At 35.3% G+C, this 16,689-nt stretch overlaps 3 protein-coding genes across 3 annotated transcripts in view; 2 read left to right on the top strand and 1 right to left on the bottom strand.

Moving 5' to 3' along the window:
• The window catches only part of skd (mediator complex subunit skuld), a 69,532-nt gene extending 63,320 nt beyond the window's left edge, over window positions 1-6,212 (top strand). The window contains exons 27-30 of the mRNA XM_090105016.1: window positions 2,168-2,445; window positions 2,752-3,009; window positions 3,421-3,671; window positions 4,007-6,212. Coding sequence (XP_089961142.1) covers window positions 2,168-2,445; window positions 2,752-3,009; window positions 3,421-3,671; window positions 4,007-4,139 — 920 coding nt within the window. The 3' untranslated portion in view covers window positions 4,140-6,212. The remainder of the gene's footprint in view (window positions 1-2,167; window positions 2,446-2,751; window positions 3,010-3,420; window positions 3,672-4,006) is intronic.
• A 3,373-nt stretch (window positions 6,213-9,585) lies between these two features.
• Window positions 9,586-11,499, top strand: IPIP (Inositol phosphatase interacting protein). Its single transcript, XM_090105045.1, has 4 exons — window positions 9,586-9,993; window positions 10,103-10,288; window positions 10,436-10,582; window positions 10,792-11,499. Exons 1-4 carry the CDS (start codon window positions 9,789-9,791, stop codon window positions 10,938-10,940), a joined length of 687 nt encoding a protein of 228 aa, XP_089961171.1. The 5' UTR covers window positions 9,586-9,788; the 3' UTR covers window positions 10,941-11,499.
• osp (myosin phosphatase Rho interacting protein outspread) overlaps window positions 11,494-16,689 on the bottom strand; it is a 236,164-nt gene continuing 230,968 nt past the window's right edge. The window contains exons 12-17 of the mRNA XM_090105379.1: window positions 16,278-16,445; window positions 15,761-15,913; window positions 15,127-15,223; window positions 14,374-14,509; window positions 13,307-13,408; window positions 11,494-12,992 (exon numbers count right to left, since the gene is read on the bottom strand). Coding sequence (XP_089961505.1) covers window positions 12,901-12,992; window positions 13,307-13,408; window positions 14,374-14,509; window positions 15,127-15,223; window positions 15,761-15,913; window positions 16,278-16,445 — 748 coding nt within the window. The 3' untranslated portion in view covers window positions 11,494-12,900. The remainder of the gene's footprint in view (window positions 12,993-13,306; window positions 13,409-14,373; window positions 14,510-15,126; window positions 15,224-15,760; window positions 15,914-16,277; window positions 16,446-16,689) is intronic.

The following is a 16,689-nucleotide window of genomic DNA, read 5'->3' as shown; positions in this document are numbered from 1 at the left end:
ATTTCAATATACATTTCATAACCAACATGTAAGAATAATTATTATTATTCCTACCTACAACAACAAACCTAAAACACTATTTACTATGGGAAAATAACCAGGAAGGTGAAAAACATATTATTATTTACGATTTCGACGCACTCGACTTTTAGTAAAATATAGTAGGTAAACATAATATTATGGTTTTGATTTTTGCTACTAGTATAAGAAAACTGCGTGTTCAAACTACTTGTTTGTCTGTCTGAAAATTCGGAAGTACTTTGGTAGTTTACCGATTTATAATAATATTGTATATATCGTTGTTTAAAAAATATTCAAACACAATAAAATATGATATACCTACTGATTTATCACTGGTTTCAGTGATGAACTGATGAGTCAATTATAGCCACTATACTTTCGTCATACGTGTGTATGATTGATGTGATTTGCAACGTGGTGATATTTCAGAAAAATCACGGGTCAAATTGTCCCACCGAAAATATAACTGCGTTATAAGAATAACTATACCTACGATAAATTATACATAATACAATATAGTCTCAAATGCATACTAGTGAAATATTTTATTTGAATCAATAAAATAAAAAAAAAATAAAAAATAATAATAATACAAAAATAAATTCACAACACAAGAAAATCCGCGCGCAAATCATAGCGCGTGACAATGAAATCAAGAACTTTCGAGCCGACGCGACGCGGACGACGAAGGAGCCTAACAAAAGTACCTACAATCATAGGCGGCTCGTGACAAAATTGTATGGCCGTGTTTACTTGAAATAAAACAACGAAAATAGGTACCTACAATAGCGTTAGCAGTACAAAAAAAATGAGCACCACATTATAAATGTCTATTTATACACTAAAAATTATAGAGTATTTCAAAACGAATTCAATTATTATTTAGCAATAATTAGAAAATCCCCGAATTTGCATTCGTGATCGTATTCATAGTGTTTGTCTACACTAATATTATAAAGAGGAAAACTTTGTTTGTTTGTTTGATTGTAATGAATAGGCTCATAAACTACTGGACATTTTACCAATGTTTGCAAGTTTGTGATTACTTTGATAGTTTACCGATTTATAATAATTGTATACTTATATCATTGTTTAAAAATATTCAAACACAATATGATATAGGTACTGATTTATCACTGGTTTCAGTGATGAACTGATGAGTCAATGTTAGCCACAATACTAATCACTTTCGTCATACATGTGTATGAACTATGATTGATGTGATTTGCAATGTGGTGAAATTTCATAAAAATCACGGGCCAATTTTTTGTTTTGAATCCCACCGAAAATACATATATTACTAATTGCGTTATTAGAATAATTAATTACTATACCCACGATCAATTATTACAATTTACAATATAGTCTCAAATGCATACTAGAGAAACATTGCAATTTGAATCAATTAAAATGCATAGCATACAAAAATAAATTCACAACACAAGAAATTCCGCGCGCAAATCATAGCGCGTGTCAATGAAATCAAGAATGTAATTTTATATCAAGCCGACGAGCGACGACGCCGAACTAAAGTACCTACAGTACCATTTACCTTCAGTGTACAATACAGTTTACAGACCTACGACGGACGAACAATAATGAGTAATAAATAAAAAAAAACATAGTTTCTAAGGTCATTAGTTTTATTTTATTTTATTGTTATTTTCTTTGAACGATTGGAAATGAAATTACTCAATTTTTACACAGAACTTTGATTTATTAGAATTATGCTCATTATGCATAAGATAACGAACGCGAATGCACGACATCTAGCGCGTCAATGTCTAAACATCGCCTTTCGTTTAGACATTGACGCGCTAGATCTGTAATAAGTATATAGTCTATGCGCTAGATGTCGTGCTTTATGTCGTGTTTCGCTTGGCAAAAGTCACGCACACTACTGTAGAAGTGTCAAATTTTTCCGGTATTTTACTGTTGTTTTTCTAAGTAAATATTGTAAATTATTGATTAAAAAGGTCGAACGCGCACACATTTCATTATAGAGAAGTGATAAAATGATTAGTTTTAAAGAAATAGTGTCTGTGTTAAGTGTTTAGAGGTAATCAAAAATGTATGGAGGGACGGTCGGAACATCAACCTTAAACGCTTGAGTTTTGTTATAAACGCTATCATTGTATAATGTCAGGCTGGAGCTGGCTGCTGTCGCGGCCGAACCTGAACCGCGCGTCGAACATGCTGCGCGAGATGTGCGGCAGCTGCTCGCTGCTGTACCCGAGCGGCGCGCCGTGCATCCTGTCCGCGTGCCTGGTGTCCACGGAGCCCGACTCGTGCCTGCGCCTCATGGCCGACCGCTTCACGCCCGACGAGCGCTTCTCCAAGGCCTCCATCCAGTCGCACCTGCACACGCCGCGTGATGTGACCGCTACGCACATACTCGTCTTCCCCACCTCTGCTACTACGCAGGTATGCATAAATATCTATTGCTCATTGAAATGATGTTTAACATTAAAAATTAAATGATGTAAGCGTAAAAATAAAATGTGCTGTAAAAATAAAATAGCCACTATAATTTAAAATTGTATAAAGTGCCACTTAAAATCTAAAAAAAAAAATACTGCTCTTTTAGAAAGTGTTTATGCCATGCATTTGCTTTCATAATCATCTTGAAAAGAATCTATTATAGAACTACTAACTCACACATTTGTTCTTTGATAGTATTTAGTTAACCATTTGAAACATGAGTAATTATCATGTATGTTTGCATTCCAGTCGAACCAGATGCCGTACGAGCAGCCAACAGCGAACGGCGAGGAGAACGAGCTGCTGCTCGGGCTGGAGATGGTCGACGAGGAGATGGGCGAGGTGCAGATGACGGACCTGCTGATCGGCGACATGTTCACGTGCTGGCAGGGCAGCCCGCGGGCCTCCCCGCGCCGCGACGACGAGACCAGCCGCGACGGCAGCCCGCAGCGCCTGCACCCCGCCGCCGCGCCCGGCCACTACCCGCGCGAGGACGACCACCAGCCGGTATGCACTGCTACATACTACGATATTTTCATTTTAACCCATTGGGCCTCGAACGGCCAGATCTGACCGCGACACAACAGATTTTCTATTGTGTCTGTGATTCCGGGGCCTAATGGACTAATAACAAGGAAAGATGTAATATAGTACAAAAAAAATTGTCACTCGTAACAACAAAAGAACTATACAATCCTTTGATATTTTATCATTTGCGTTCTATCAAGAATGATGTCCCTATAATAAAACCATAATACGCAATTCCAACATAATTATGAAATAAAACTTTAAACTAGCTTCAGCAAGCATTTGTTTACCTGGATAGAATAGTCCATATAAAAATAGAGGCCATAACTTGTCTTCGTTTTTGTACCAAATAATCCGATATATAATGCGTGTTGCGTGTTGGTGTCGCAGGAGCAAGTGGGCACGGTGCTGCAGCAGCCGCTGGCGCTGGGCTACCTGGTCTCCACGGCGCCGCTGGGCGCGATGCCGGGCTGGTGGTGGGCGGGCTGCGCGCACCTGCGCGACGCGTGCCCCGCCTTCCTCAAGAACGCGCTCCACCTGCAGTGCAGCGCGCCGCCGCACGACGACTACGTGGCCATCACGCAGCGCCGCGACCACAACGCGCACCCGCTCGACTCCACCACCACCACCGACGTGCTCAGGTACACACACCATACCCGACTACTCATTATATGTACAAAATGTGCAATTAAAAAAAAAATCTCATATTGTTTGCATATTATTTCATACTGCACAAAAATCAATACAAAACTGCTCCCAGTCTGTCCCTGTATGCTTAGATCATTAAAACTACGCAACGGACTTAGATGTGATTAAAAAGTGGTTCTTGAGGAAGGTTTTAGTATACAATTTGTCAAGTTTTACCTTTAAAGAAAGTTCTATCAAATAATAAATTAAAATGGGTTATTAGCCCTTATTTGACGCACAATGCCTTGTAAGTCATAAGTCATAACTATAATAAAAATATCATTTGCAGATATGTGCTGGAGGGCTACAACGCGCTCTCGTGGCTCGCGCTGGACGGCACGACGCACGACCGCGTGTCGTGTCTGCCGCTGCACGTGCAAGTGCTCATGCAGCTCTACCACACGGCCGCAGCGCTCGGCTGAGTGCACCGTACCCCCATGTGTGATAGTGCTTTGTGTCTGTGAAGTGTAACCAAGTGTTAACGTCGTCTACAGTGTTTTGTGAAGTGCGCAATCAAGCAAGAAGTGTGACATCGATAGAAGCGGCATTGTGCAAGTCATTTTGACTTTAGAAGTACAATTATTGTCATCAAGGGAGTAGAAAACCACCGATCAGCACATTTCTTTATGAGTCCCGAGCCTAGGTTGATACAGCCGTCTTTAGTGCAAATTGTTTTAAAATTTAACGGCGTAGACTCTATTCATCTGTTTGTACTGCCACATATCTAGTGAGGTAAAACATTATTGGATGTAATGACACATACATCTATCTGATTGTCTATTGGCCTCATCCAGGCCTGTGTTTAAGTCACTTTGTGTCTGCCTTTTCTTAGAAATGGATTCTGAACATTAGTATATGGAAACATGATACATGCTTGTGTGTGCATCCATTAATATAGTTTGCTAAGTACCTAGGATTTATACAAATTTCTATAAACAGTTTAAAATGTGTGATTGATCACAAGTCAAGTAAAATGTGTATAAAACTTAAAATCCACTTAATTTTTTTTTATGTATTGTGCCAATTGAATTAATTTGTCTTCAAGTAGAAACCATATACAGCCTTATTTGTTGTTAAATATATAATATTATATATATGTTATATTTATTATACGCGAGAAACAATTTTGATAAACCAAATATGGCGAGATATCGCGCACAAAATGAGTAGACACTATAAAATATATTTAAAAAAGTATACTAGGTCATTCTAGTAACTAATCTCTCGGAGGTCCAATTTGGCTCATAAATGTGAATCATTGTAGATGCAACCATAAGTCATGATAGTATTCTAAGGGCATTTGATTTATTGACTTGAGTATTTAAATGACTCTTCCATGAAAGTCTTTCTGAACACATACTTCCGTTTTCACACTCTCTCCTTTCTTTTTGTAATAGAGATATTTATACCTCATTTTATAAGTAAACTTTGTCTCAATCCAGATAGAATATATTATCCTTGAATGCTTTTTAGAAATGTATTATAAATTATCTTATTTATATGTATATTATGTTGTGTACATAAAGTGTTCTAATTAGCAGCTTTTCACATACCAATAATTTTAATGTCTAGAGTTTTTCACTCAACTTCAAAAAGTAGTATTCTTAATTATGATATTTCCTACCGGTCAGATTTCTCTTAAGTGAAAGTGTTATCACAAGCTCTGTGGATCATCTTGTAATGTTAATGTGTTGTTATATTGTACTGTGTATACATATTTATAAATGTTTATTTTAGAAACCGGTATCAATTACCAAAGCGTTAGATATTTCGTTTTTAGGATTTTTAGATATTTTTTATAACATTTTAAAAAGATTCGCATCACAGGGTTCTTGATTAATTTCAACAGTCAAAATTATTTGTTATTTTTTTTTTCGCATAAAAATTATTTTTGTATGTAATTTATTGTTTTTAACAATTTTTTTTCCACTTAATAGTAAATTGTAGTGTTATTAGAGACAGTAACAAGTTATAGACCAATGTTTTTGGGTCACATCCATTTTTACAATCAGGGAGCAATCGGCAATTTTCAAAAACATTATACACAAGATTTTTACTAGGAAAATTTTTGCTACAACTATATATAGCCAACTGCCAAGCGTAGCAAACATAGTGGATGAACATTGACAACGCCGGCAACACTAATATCTTATGTACTCGTACCTCTTAATTTCAGAAGTAATTAGTAACACCAATAGTTAGTCATATATATAGATAATAACAAAGTTAGGGGTCACATTTGGAATAGCATTTGTATATTTAGAAGTCGTTTTATATAAAAAATATTTAAATATAATTGAATATGGAAGGAAAATGTTGCTTCGTCGAATCTCGGGCAGTTTGGTAGTTATATGAAATTTTCTATTTTAATATATTATAATGTTAAAGTCAATATTGTAGATGGTGTGCAGTTGTTATACATGTATGTGGACCGCGTGATGTGGATTGCGTCAAAAACTTAAGATCATTGTTTTGAATAGTTTTATCTGTAATCATCATCATCAAAATAAATTGATAAAAAATATGAAATTTTTTTTCAATTTATTTTGCCAATTATTTATATTCTCCTTTTTGCAAAAATCAGTAAAATCAGCTGCGCGTGCTGAAGCTAGACAAATTGTACAGTATGATGTGGCGTTACGCCAGTTATACATAATTTATTTAATTGTAACGTCGGCTCGACCGCCACTTAATTGAATTACGCCTAGTTGAATATGTATAAAATGTTTTAAATGTGTTACAGCATTTGAGAATATTTAATGATGTTGTATATAGTTTATATTTTGTTTTGTAAAAGGACATTTTGTAAATAGATGACGTAGAGACGTTGAGTTAATTATTCGCCCACTTTGCCATTGTGTAATGGAGCACATTTTAAAGAAACCACTCGTAATATTTTGTACAGTTGTTAAGCGAGATTCGTAGTTGAATGAATTATTTGTAAGATTTCTGTTTTTGACCTTTTTTGTTATTGTGAATTGTCAATTTTTTTAGGGAATTGGGATTATACTGTAAATAGACCTCACCATATTAGCTGTAAGATCAAATCCAATGATTGATGTGGAAATCAAATTTTCTAAACGGAGCAATCATTAGGATTCGTAAACAAAATTAGTATAATACTTGATATTAATATAACTTTATAAATAACTGAAAATAGGTAATAATAATTATGAATAAAATATTACATATTTAATGCATATTTTTATTTGACATCCCACTGCTTGGAAACTGCTATACAAGGTATTGTTAATGTTGTTCTTAATTCTTATAAATAAAAATTATAAGAACATTGGAGGTGTTTTTTCTCCTTGGCCATCCTTCTCTTATTTAATCATTTTAAAAAAATATATGTACTACTATGAATTATGATTGCACTTTTAAATCTTAATACTATTATAAAGGCGAAAGTTTGTAAGGATGTATGGATGTATGGATGTTTGTTACTCTTTCACGTAAAAACTACTGAACCGATTACAATGAAATTTAGCACACATATAGAGGGTAACTTGGATTAACACATAGGATAGGTTTTATCCCGGAAATCCCACGGGATCGGGAACTATGCGGGTTTTCCTTTGAAAACGCGGGCGGAGCCGCGGGCGGAAATCTAGTATTATATATCTTTGAAGATTATACTGGAATATATAGAAATGGAAAAAAGAGAAAGTACTACTTAATGAATATGGTTTAATTGATTGATTAGATTAGATAATTTATATAGATTGATTTTTTGAAGGAGGTTAAATGTTAGAAACTACTGGTTCGAATTGGAAAATTCTTGGGACGAATATTCTATCTAAATATAACATCACTCCACGATCGATAGGAGCAACCAAAAATGAATAAGTGCGATCATAATAGCCTTCTTAATAAAACCATAAGAAACCACGTCATCTGCTGACCCGCTTTACAAAATAATAGAAAATGCCAAAGTTTGGGTGGACAGGACGTGGACGTGGTCACGTGGACAACGTGTCGCGACCGGGCCGTGCCCCGTCCGGAGCGCGATCAAACATTATTCTATATTTTTATTATCAAATTTCTATGGATACATATTGTTTCATTTGTTTCCCGGCTCCGGCACGGTCAGTCGCAGGCTCATTGTAGTGTGAATCAAGCTAAGTATATAGATGCAAGTCAGTCAATAAAAAATTGTAAAGGGATCACGAAGGTTTTAGCGCGACGATGTATTCAACATGAGGGGAGCTGCGTGTGGCTCAATATAGTCACAGCCAAGGTTATAAGTATACAATATCTAAGACATTATCATTATAATTATTATCTCAGACACGTGAGCATTTGCGATATTTTTCACTTTACTGGACAATTTTTTATACATTTATTAAGATGAAAAATTAATTGTAGATCTTAGCCAATTTCAAAACTAGGTACACAAAAAATCATTAAAATCGGTCTGCTGTTTAGGAGGAGTTCAGTGACAAACACGCAGAAAAGCGATACTTATATTTTAAGAGCGCAGAGATTAATTAAATTAGTTAGCACCCTTCAATTTGTTTTTGCTACCCATAAAAACCACGTAAACCGGTGGTAAAATTATTAGTGTCGACGAATCTAAACTTGAAGAGTAATATGTATTTCTATAGAAAACAGTCTCAGTTCATCAAACAGAAAACGCATGTACTCGCGTTCATGCTTACGCCTTTACAGGCGCCTACCACGCCTACAAACAGATTTAATCGTGCACTCCCGCAAGTTCGCGCGTATGTATGTGTTTTACGAACCGATACGAACGCAGTGACCACAGAGCAAGTAATATAGTAGCAGCGACTGTGAACCGTATTGATGCTTCGCCGCGGCCGTACGGTTGTGTGCACAAGTTGTTTGCTAATCGCATTACGGTATCATATTCATACTGCAAATGTAACATTATTTCTTTTCATATCCCAGACAATTTTGCACAATCAGAAGAAAAAAGAAGAATGAAACTCTCAAAATCGACGGTTTTCAGTTTTGATATTATGACTAATATTCATGACCAAATTATCCTATCCTATCCTACTAGTCATATTAATCCTACTAATATTATTAATGCGAATTTATTTGAGGATGGATGTGTATGTGTATGTTTGTTACTCTTTAACGCAAATACTACTGAACCGATTACAATGAAATTTAGCACACATATAGAGGGTAACTAGGATAACTAGGATAGATAAACTAGCTGCGTCTCGAATAAATGAGTTTTTCATTTAATATTAATGTAATAAAAAAGTAACCACATTATTAATATTATGTCATATCTATCAGTCAGTGAAAGTTCTATCAAAGTTGTTCCAGCCGTTCCAGAGATTAGCCACAACAAACAGACAGATAATCAATAATTGTATGCATTTAGTAAAAAAGAACGGTTAAGTCTTAATTATTATAATATTACAAAAGTCAAAACAACATAAAACAGACATAATTTTACTTATCATACAGTTGACGGATATTAAAGACTTAAATTCAAATCCTAGGGACGATCAATAAGTATATAATGATAATATTATGTTTTTAACGTGATTTTATCCATCTAAAATCGGAGACGGATCAATTAATTATTTCATAAGCGATATGAGACTAGACCGAATAGTTCTATATTTTGAAGCAATTGACTTCAATCTCATGGTACAGAAGGTTTTTGCATCAACTTTTCATACATCCTCCCGTTACAACAGTTTTATTCGTGAAATTAATTTTATGAAATGAAATAAGATCAAAAAAGAACATTGCAAATTGCACTGTACATTTTTGTGTTTCTCTCACGTATTGAAGTTGGATGCTTATGAGTTTGAACTTTGAATACACATCGGCAACATTGTTTCTAAACGTCTGAATCATTGTCATATGGTAACGTAAGTCAAAACTCAAATCAATGTCAAAATCACACTCAAAATGAGTAATATTTTGTAAAAATAAAAACATTTCACATACAAAATTGTGGATTCTAAATGAAAGTAGCTGTTTGTGCAATCGAAGATTTCAATTATATTCGTGTATTTCACATTCACTAGCTCAATTTTACTCACATTCTAATCGTTGTACTTGTGTAGAACTTCAATTTAGAAATGAAGATAAATGAGAAAAATTTATGTGCTTTCGCATCGTCAGCTACTCCAGTAGATCGAGAAGGATGGCTCGATCTTCGAGGAGAAGTCGGCAAGAGTTATCAACGGCGATGGTTTACATTGAAAGGCAATTTGTTGTTCTATTTCGATAAGAAAGGTGACAAAGAACCCGTAGGTGTTATCATTTTGGAAGGATGTACAATAGGTTTGTATTTTTGTTAAAATTAAAGGAAAATATAAAAATACAGTTTACGTTTTAGGATAAAATATTGTATCCTAGCTTTTTTATGCAAGATTATTAATCTAACTTACAGAATTGACAGAGGAGGAATCCTATAGTTTCAAGATAGTGTTCCACTGTGAAGGTGGTCGCACATATTTCTTGTGCACAAATGCACAAGCGTCTATGGAAGCTTGGATGAAAGCTCTGGCGTGTGCTAGTTATGATTATATGAAACTTATGGTGGCAGAGTTGCAAAGACAATTGGATGAAGCACAAGGTAGGCTAATTATGGATTTTTTATTTCAATAATATTATTTTTGTATTGTAATCTTCCCATATTTTAATGTTTAAACACATTGTTTAAACACAAATAATAAAATTATTTCTTTTTATTTCTAATCAACTTTTTACAACTTTTTAACAGCTGAAGAAGCAGCAGAAGCAGCTGCTCTTGTCACAATAACTCCTCCAGAAGAGGAAGAGCCTAAAGTGCCACCACGTGGCCAGCGACACAATCCATTCAATAAAGTGGCTGATGGAGAGACCAAAGCTGTGCCAGGGAGCAGGCATCGTAAGTATTAACAGATAAAGTACTATTCTTTGTAAAAGTTTGAATTCCCATAAAAAAGTTAAAAACCTCATAGTCATGTGTATTCTATTAAAGAGTGTGCAGATTATATTGTGTATTGGGATATTACTAATAATTTGTTGAGATAAATACTACAATATTTGATTATAAACTTTATTATCTACTCATCAATTAACATCAAATCGTAACAGATAAAGAAAACGCTCGTCCCGAGGTTGTCCGCAAGCGCGTATCGTTCCGCGACATCCACACAGCGTTCGGTCGCCCCGTGCTCGCGCATCGCGCGCAGTGGCGAGCCGCACGGAATGCGCCGCAACCACCGCCGCTTATACAACTTTAAATATAGATAATGTTGTTATGTATAGATGAATTATGTATAAAAATTATTGATATGAATTTTTGTAATTTCCTTTATTGTAAGAACCTCATAATATGTCACATAGTTATTGGTGTGGCCTTATATGATTGCCCGATATGAATGTATGTAAATTCATTATAATAAGTGTTGTAGTTTACATGATCAGAATTATTTTTACAACTGGTTAATTATCCTCACACACTGAATCAATTGTGTAACCTAGTGACAATGTATATTAGCTGAATAAATAAAAATTTAGAAATACATTTTCTATTTTTTAATTTTCACTAACTTTCATATATATTTAGTTAATTGTGAATGCGTAAAATGTGAAGTTAACTTATGTACGTATTTTTTTTATCAGATAATCGAAAAATGTATATGATTTTAGTATTAATGAAATAGTAGCAGTATTTATTGTATTAGACATTTTTTTTGTTTCAGAGGCTAGAATCTATTAGTAACAGTAATATTGTAAGTGGATTAAGTTTATTTTGATATCTTATAGAAAATGAGAATGAAATAAAACACTGGATTTGTATTAAGTAGTTTTATTTAAAAATCTTTGTTATATAAACCAACACTTTACAACGTCAACTAAGACATAAGGGGAGATAATAACATAAATATCTTCTTAACTTCGGCGCAAAAGTGACTCCATTTTGTTGTTCAGTTATGTATGATAACCTCGTAATATTATAAGAAATATTTCGTCATATTTGCGCCTATTTAAGCTGCGCAGCCACAGCAAGTCGTTTGGTTACCGCTTCACAACTAGATACAATAATTGAGCAATCAAAATCGCAGCTTAACTCTCCGTAAGGCAGACAAGTGACTGTACACAACGTAGTGGTGGAAGACAATGCCCAGGGGAATGGTAACACAACGGGGAAACACGGGTGACAAGTGTTCACTCTATAATATGCCTCTATTTGGCTGTTATAATAATATAAATTTTAGTTAATTTTATTATAGTGTTCTACACAAGTAACAAATTAGGTGTATACGTAAATATGAATACTTATAAAAGTATAAATTTATTATCTTAATATTCCTCTAAAATACGTCAATTTAAGGAACTTAAGCAATACAAATTAGTACCGTTGGTCAAAACTTTTTAATAGATTATCAGTAATCTGTGTGACTACTGTGTCTAAAAAATTTTCCATCAAAAGCCGCATATATCTTATAACAGCCACTAATCTACATTCTTAACTTTCCAAAAAACGAATATATAATATCTCCCACATCCGAATACATAATATGTGTAAATCTATTTGATAAATCTACAAAAAAATAAACAGTACTAAATCTAAAGGAAACCCGGCGACCCGCGGTTAATAATTTTAATACATAAGCATACGAGCGAGTCTCCGAGTCGCCAAAAACTAAACAAGTGTCATAAAACTCATAAATAAGAAAATATTTGGTAACAAACTCCTTAAAAGATATGGGACTGTGCACTAAGGGACGAATTATAGAGACAGTATTAGTATTTACACATGTTACAAAAATTTTACAAGAAAACATCACTAACCGAACACTAAAACTATCATGAACACGACACATATACGCTACATTTTATTCAATCGTAGCTAACAAGAGATAAATATACATAGTCATTTAAATTATAAAAACAATCAAACAATAGTATATACATTGTGGTGGGTGGGAGTGATCTGGCCACTTTAGAAACTCATTTGGTTTAGTCCATACCTATGTGAGCGCTAATCATATAATATTAAACATAAATAATATTTGATCGATGAAGCTACAACTGCGGATATATTCGTGACAATAATATGGGTTTACTTCATTACAAGATGTAAAGTTGGTGCGATCGAAGCAAAGTGGCCAGGTGCGAGCGTGGTGGGAGGGGCGTATAACATTACAATTGTGATACCACAGTTTGGTTCAAGTGAAACACTAAAGTGAAGGAAGGCTACAGCTCGAAGCGCTTCTTTCTCTCGGCGACCATGCCCACTAGAGAGGACACTCGCCTGTCGTCAGAACACCGCTGTTTCGATTTCAATTCTGTAACAAAATAATAAAGTAATTAGTTATATCAGTAGAAAATCTGGTAAAAAGGTTTTTAAATTGTTTATTCTAGCTGTCGAATATTGACAATAATTTGGAAATTTTCGTATCTGCTCTAGTGACAAAACATACATTTTATCAGAACGACACTTTTTTTAAACTCATCGAACCCCAAAAGATCTCTTCACTACTATCCCAGGGATGGCACTAAATATCCAACTACCCTTTAAACAAGAAATTGAAATGTTTCCTAATAGAACGAACGAACACACATTTTTTATTGGTTAAAAATGACCAAATAATCTATTTACCTGCACGGGAGACAGCTGCAGGTTTCTGGTCTCCGTGTTGGCGTACATCTTGGCGCGACTCGCCCGCGCCTCCTGCTGCGGGCTCGAGCGACTCGATCTCGTCTATATTATACAAATATTTATTTTATATTTATATACTTAAAAGTTTTAAACAATTTCATTGCCTCTAAACAGTTGGTATATGGGCAATAAAATTGAGAAACTGCTATTTTACTGTGCTGTTTAAATAGAACACTTGAGTGAAATGTAGAGTTAGTACATAGTAATAATAATTTTTAGCATGAGTGGCTTGTATGTACAAAATAACTTTAAGTATATATAATTATTATAATATAACATTAAAAATATAAATATTATGCAAAGGTAACATTAAAATTATAAACCACATTCACATAAACCGCTTTTGAAATTATTTTAGGCGATAAGGTCATGCAATGCAAAGGCAGAATGAGAAGATGGAATAATTTGGGTTTAATGGTAAAGGACTTCATTGTATTTTAACTAGAGTTTGTAAGTTAGGTCTTTCATAATATGATTAAGAGGTTTGAGGATTAAAGTATTAAAACAATTATCAGAGTTTTTTTTTTTGCTTTGGAAATAAATACAGCAACAAAAATTATGATATAAAACTATTTTCTTAAGTAAAAGTATGTGGTACTGGTATAATATGTTTAACACTAAAATTTGTTACTAAGAATGAAAACATGTCAAGAAAGTGAACGTACCCAGACTACGTGACATTATATGGTAATTAACATCAACTCAACTTTTAAATCCAGGTGGTGACCACGGTCCATAGAAATAAACAACCGCTTGTCACTAGTGCACGTATAATGTAAAACAAGTGAAAAAAAAAAAGGAAAATCATGCACTTAAATTGAACGAAAGCCTTTTTCATATTTCCTACCACGCGAACCCTTCCTCGAAAACATTGACCACAAGATAAAAAGTAAAAACCCAAGATAACCCAACGCCTATTTTTAAAGTTCTCCCCCCAATTCCCCTCTCTCTCAAGTCACGTAGATTGAGTACGTTTTCCTACCAAGGTGTGGTAAGAAAAGCTTTACCTGGCGGGTCATCAGGTCGGTAGCACGAAGCAGGCCGCAGCCGCTGGGCAGTTTGCCCCACCTGCCCCGTTTGCCCAGCTTGCCCCACTTGGCCGACTTGCCCCATTGCCCCCGCCTGCCCCTCCGCCCCCGCATGCTGTTAGTGCACCCGCCAACCAACGATGCAACATTATGAGTAACTACTACTATGATCGCATTCATTGAGATCTTCTATCATTGAATATTTTAAGAAGAAAGAGATTCAAATGTAGGCTTATATTTCCTTACTAAAATTGAGGTAATTGACTGACTTTAATGACTCTTATTTTACACCCCAGTCCATCTAAACATACTCTAATTTACGTTATGTTTCGGATTAACAAAACAGTTTTCTGTACCTATTTTAATTTTTAATAATCTACGAATATTACCTTATATATCTTCTATTTACAGAATCATTACAAAATTATATTACAGTTCTATAGAAATATTGAGCTATAAAGTGACTTATGCGATCTACTTGCATTCATAGAATTGGTAAAATAAAGATTCAGTTTATAAAAATTCTAAAATTGTTTGAGTGCGATTCCCGTTTTTGTGCACAGATTAAAAATGTTGCATTTAAATATTATGAGTTTGGCGGAGAAAATGAAAATGAATAGTTACAGTGATCTTGTGAATCATGCAAGCAAGGCTTTGTCTACAGCTTGTATAACAAGCTTAAGTTATACAGAAGCTAAGTTAAGCATGTAATGTGTGAAGTGAGGTACATACCGGCGCAGTGTCTTCGATGAGCTGTGTGAGAGCGGACGCTTCTGCGGCTTTAAGATCATTCGCCTCGGATATGAGATGAGCTCGGAGCTGTTTGTTCCTGGAATTTGGAAGGGTAGGATTTAGTGACATTATTTTTAATGCAGTTGTGACTAGAACGTAAGCTTTGTGATGTAGCATGTTCTTGTCATTTTCTTTTATATGGACTGGACAATGCCATCTTTTAGGAGTGATTCATTAACATTTTAGCATGGTACCCAGATTATAAGATCTTTAAATCTCAACATACAGAAGAAATTAGTAGTCAGTGGCCATAAGCCACTAGGCAGAAGCCACTAAACAGCAGCTACTAATTTAAGCCATTTGTTACTAGCTCCTTGCTGGCGACTTTTGGCTAGAGGTAAAGCTGCTGGCTAGCAGCCCGCAGTCAGTAGCCACTAGCCAATAACCACTAGCTAACAGCTACTAACTAGAAGCCACTAACCAGCAAACCCTAGCCAGTCGCATCCAGCCACTTCCCAGTCCCCAGTCGTGTTCCTACTGGCACATTATCCTATTTTTTTAAACTTAACATTTAAACATTAATTTATTCAATTAGACTTCTTCTAGAAGTCCCCAGTTTCCCTGCGGCACCCACCTGCTGTCGAGCTGCATGATGTGGTTGTGCGCGTGCGCGAGCTGCGCGGTGGCGGCGGCGAGGCGCTCCTCCAGCGCGGCGCTCTCCACGCACTTCACGGAGTACTTCTCCGAGAGGGACAGGATCTCGCGCTTTATCTCCTCCATCTCTTGTCTGGAAGGGACAGGGTGAATGTGAGACGAGATTTTTTGGGGAATAAAAAAAGATTTGTCAAAATGGAAGTTCATATTCCTATATACATTTTTTTATTGATTAGGTCCATCAAACTGGATTACAAAAATTGAAACGGTTATCCTATGATACATTTCATGTAATAAGTGCTGACCCTTCTAGAGGTGGATACAGCCCGCGTGAATACAACATTTACACTAATACAATATTAACATAATTTTAAAAAACAACATCATAAATGAATATTTGAAAAAGTCACTCGGAATTTCAAAATACATTTGGTTTTTCTCCAGTATTCAAACTAGAATAAAATATGATTATTAAATAGATAAGAACTAAAACTTACTGGTGCCGAGAGCTGATCTGCGACAGGTCGCTAGAGCCCCGCGCGAGGAAGTCCTGCTTGAACTTGTCCACTTCGCGCCGCACCTCGCTCTCGTGTGCCTTGCGCATCGCGTCCAGTGCTGCTAGAGTCGCTCGAGTCTCTTCTGCTAGTGCTTGTTCTTTTTCCAATCTGTGGGGAGATAATGGTTAATTTGGTTAATCGGAGTCATTTGACTAGGAGGTACATGTGAATATTTCTTATCTTGTATGGCATAGATGGTAATAGCCAATAGATTTTTTTTTTCATTTTAATATACCTTCTGATGATTATTACGCTACTAAATACAATGTATATATTTCACTGAGAATTCTATAAATATATTTTATATGGAATATGGAATGGAGACTTAAATTTTGAAATGAAATCACAAGAA

The sequence above is a fragment of the Colias eurytheme genome, chromosome 9 (genome assembly GCF_061535395.1).
Source record: "Colias eurytheme isolate Ceu_HAF_F1 chromosome 9, ilColEury1 Martin Lab GWU primary, whole genome shotgun sequence".
Classification (NCBI taxonomy): domain Eukaryota; kingdom Metazoa; phylum Arthropoda; class Insecta; order Lepidoptera; family Pieridae; genus Colias; species Colias eurytheme.
This window is presented reverse-complemented; position numbering and strand designations above follow the sequence as displayed.